Below are 2,689 nucleotides of genomic sequence, written 5' to 3'. Positions count from 1 at the left end.
GCCATGGCCGCAAGCAGGGCGCCGCCGGGCGCGCGCCGCGCGAGCAGGGCGACCGGCGCAAGGAGAGCTGGCGCGGCGGCCCGAGCAGAGCAGGCGCAGGACGCGCAGCGAGCAGGGCGGCAGACGCGGCAGCGGCAAGCAGCGCGAGTAGAGCAGGCGCGGTGGCCGCAGCAGGGCCCACGGCGGCGAGCACGGCACGCGCGCCAGCGAGCAGCGACGCACGGCGCGAGCAGGGCATGGCGAGCGGCGGCCCGAGCAGAGCAGGCACATCACGCGGCAGCGAGCGGCGCGAGCAGGCGGGTCGAGCGGCGACGCGCGGCGCGAGCAGGGCAAGGCGCGCGGCGGCAAGCAGCGGCACGAGCAAAGCAGGTGCAGGACGCGGCTGCGAGCAGCCCGCGTGCGAGCAGAGCGGGCGCAGGGGATGTCGATCCGTTCAATCCATGGCCACGCTGGCACGCCATGTCGGTCTGACCGGTGGACCCGCTCCGTCAGAAACGGGATTAGAAGCTAGCGAGTGAGAGGTTATGTTAATCCGATAGTTTTTAGCAAATAAAACGTAAATTGGTATCTACGTGAAATCCTAGTTTGTAATGCGGTGGTTTTATGTAATTTACTTTTTCCTAGAATAACAGACGATGATAATGTCGATGAGGCCGTAGAGTGTGAGCAATCATGCCTGCAAAGAACAATCCTCCATGAGAGTAACGGACAAGCGGTGGCCCGTACTGCATGCTGCTAGCTACATGTCAACCACCGGTGGTTGCCATTGCTACTAAATCGTTTGCACCTTTCAGGTTTGCCAAAAGCGATCCATTGCTATGATCATAGTACCAATTACCAGAGCAGCTATCCAATTCAGTTTCCTTGCAGCTTAATTTATGCAAGAGGGGTACTTACTCCCCTGATCCTCTCAAAAGCAGAGCATGCAATTGGGGTACCATATACTAATAAATTAGGAGCAGTTGTTGATAAATTGTAGTTCTAGTTTTAAAACCACTCAAGAACTGAAAACTTGTGGAGCTCACTCGCTGGCTCGCTCGCTCACTCCAAGTCTCATCTCTTCTCTCCACGCAGGCGCCCCAAGAAACAGCTAGCGGCGGCTCGGATCGAGAATAGAATTGGAGATGCCGACGCTGCGGCGGCGGAACCCGGAGGTGCACGTGAAGGCGCTGGAGGGGATCGTCTCCGCCAACACCTTCTTCACCGTGGCCGTCTTCATCGGCATCACGGGCACCATCAACCCATCCTCCACGGTGCCTCCCAACTGCGTGGCCGGCGACGACATCGCCCGCAACTTCTTCCTCTTCGAGATCCTCTCCTTCGGATTCTACCTGCTGTCCAGCCTGGTGGCGCAGGGGATGAAGCTGGCCGTGACGCTGCTGGCCGCCGGGGACGACTTCTACGGCGAAGGCGAGCAGAAGCCGGCCATGTCGGACGACTGCGAGGAGATGCCGGCCTGGCGCGCCGCGGGGCCCCGCGAGCGCCGGCGCGCCGTGCTCCGCTTCGCCAGGCCCATGATGCTCCTCGCAGCCGGATGCTCCATCATGGGCACCTTCTTCCTGCTGCTCTCCATGGTGGACGCCATCCAGCTCAAGTTCGGGCTCGTCTCCTGCAACATCCCGCTCGCCGTCGGATCCACCTTCGCCCTCTCCGTGCTCGTCGTCGCCGGCCTGCTCTTCTACGGCTGCACCGTCGCATACGCCCTCACCAACTACCTCCCCTGAACGTCGCTACCTTGGCACTAGCTGCTCTGGCGCTGCCCGGTTCTTAATTTAATTTTCGGAATTGCTAGATCTCAGTCGGCTGAGAAATTGCAATTTCTCTGTCGACGAGATTGCCGTCGTTTGCTTTGTTTGCCTGGCTAGCTGCGTCGACTTCTATAGGCTGGTTTTTACTTTATCTTTGGGCTTTTTATTTGTTCTGTTTGTGTGGGCTGACGTCCCCTTTTTTCTTGTTCTAAAAAAAAACGTCTCCTTCTTTCTTTTATCGAGGCAAACAAGCGATACCAGCTTCTTAATAGAGTGCATTACATTTGTTTTTTTTTTCACCGGAAAATAAATTACACTTGTTCTATCATTATCTAGATGCTTTTTAGCCATACATACATACATATTTGACAATTTTGAGTCACTTAATATGGGACTGAGGGAGTGTTTAAAATTTAGGTAGCAGCAAGACTCCATTTGTTTTCGATTATATAAATACATATATGCTAATTCTCAATTGCCCGAGAAATTCTTGCAAGCGTAATTTTTTGATCTCTAATTAGCACTCAAGCGTAATGTAACTCAATTTTGGAATGTTAAATAAAATAATTATTTTAATTAAAATATTGTCTTTGGAAATACTTCGATTGCGAATTTCGGATTGATTTCAAATTTTTAGGACTTATTTAAGAAAATTCCACACCATGATTCAATATTGAACAAAAGAGCAGATTAATATGACTATCCAAATTATATAATATGGTTGGGAGATTTATGTAAGTTCCAAGACATTTCTATTTTGACCCATTTGCATCTTATGATTTTAACCGGATTATTATTCGCACCTTAATAAATCATATTTTCTTTTTGAAGGATTTATTACCACACCAAGTTTCCAATTTGGATGCTATAACCATTTGAGAGCATCGTTGGAGTATTTGAATCGATTAGAAATGATTTCCAACATTTATTTAAATGTCAAA

The 2,689-nt window shown here is 51.2% G+C and overlaps 1 protein-coding gene across 3 annotated transcripts; it reads left to right on the top strand.

Moving 5' to 3' along the window:
* The first annotated feature begins 664 nt into the window (after positions 1-664).
* LOC100827864 lies at positions 665-2,076 on the top strand. 3 transcript variants are annotated; one of them, XM_010229324.3, is made up of 2 exons: positions 665-794; positions 1,075-2,076. In XM_010229324.3, exon 2 carries the CDS (start codon positions 1,125-1,127, stop codon positions 1,722-1,724), a length of 600 nt encoding a protein of 199 aa, XP_010227626.1. In that variant the 5' UTR covers positions 665-794; positions 1,075-1,124; the 3' UTR covers positions 1,725-2,076. The 3 variants fall into 3 exon arrangements, with proteins under 3 accessions (XP_010227626.1, XP_014756539.1, XP_003563784.1); XM_014901053.2 differs by having other exon boundaries at positions 775-889; XM_003563736.4 differs by having other exon boundaries at positions 792-934.
* The last annotated feature ends 613 nt before the right edge of the window (positions 2,077-2,689 follow it).

Source organism: Brachypodium distachyon, chromosome 1, assembly GCF_000005505.3.
Source record: "Brachypodium distachyon strain Bd21 chromosome 1, Brachypodium_distachyon_v3.0, whole genome shotgun sequence".
Classification (NCBI taxonomy): domain Eukaryota; kingdom Viridiplantae; phylum Streptophyta; class Magnoliopsida; order Poales; family Poaceae; genus Brachypodium; species Brachypodium distachyon.
Note: the sequence above shows the minus strand (reverse complement) of the source record. Positions and strands in the feature narration are given on the sequence as shown.

Bases quoted from the DNA above. Each gene is read 5' to 3' on its own strand.
- LOC100827864 (XM_010229324.3), top strand. From the start codon at position 1,125: ATGCCGACGCTGCGGCGGCGGAACCCGGAGGTGCACGTGAAGGCGCTG.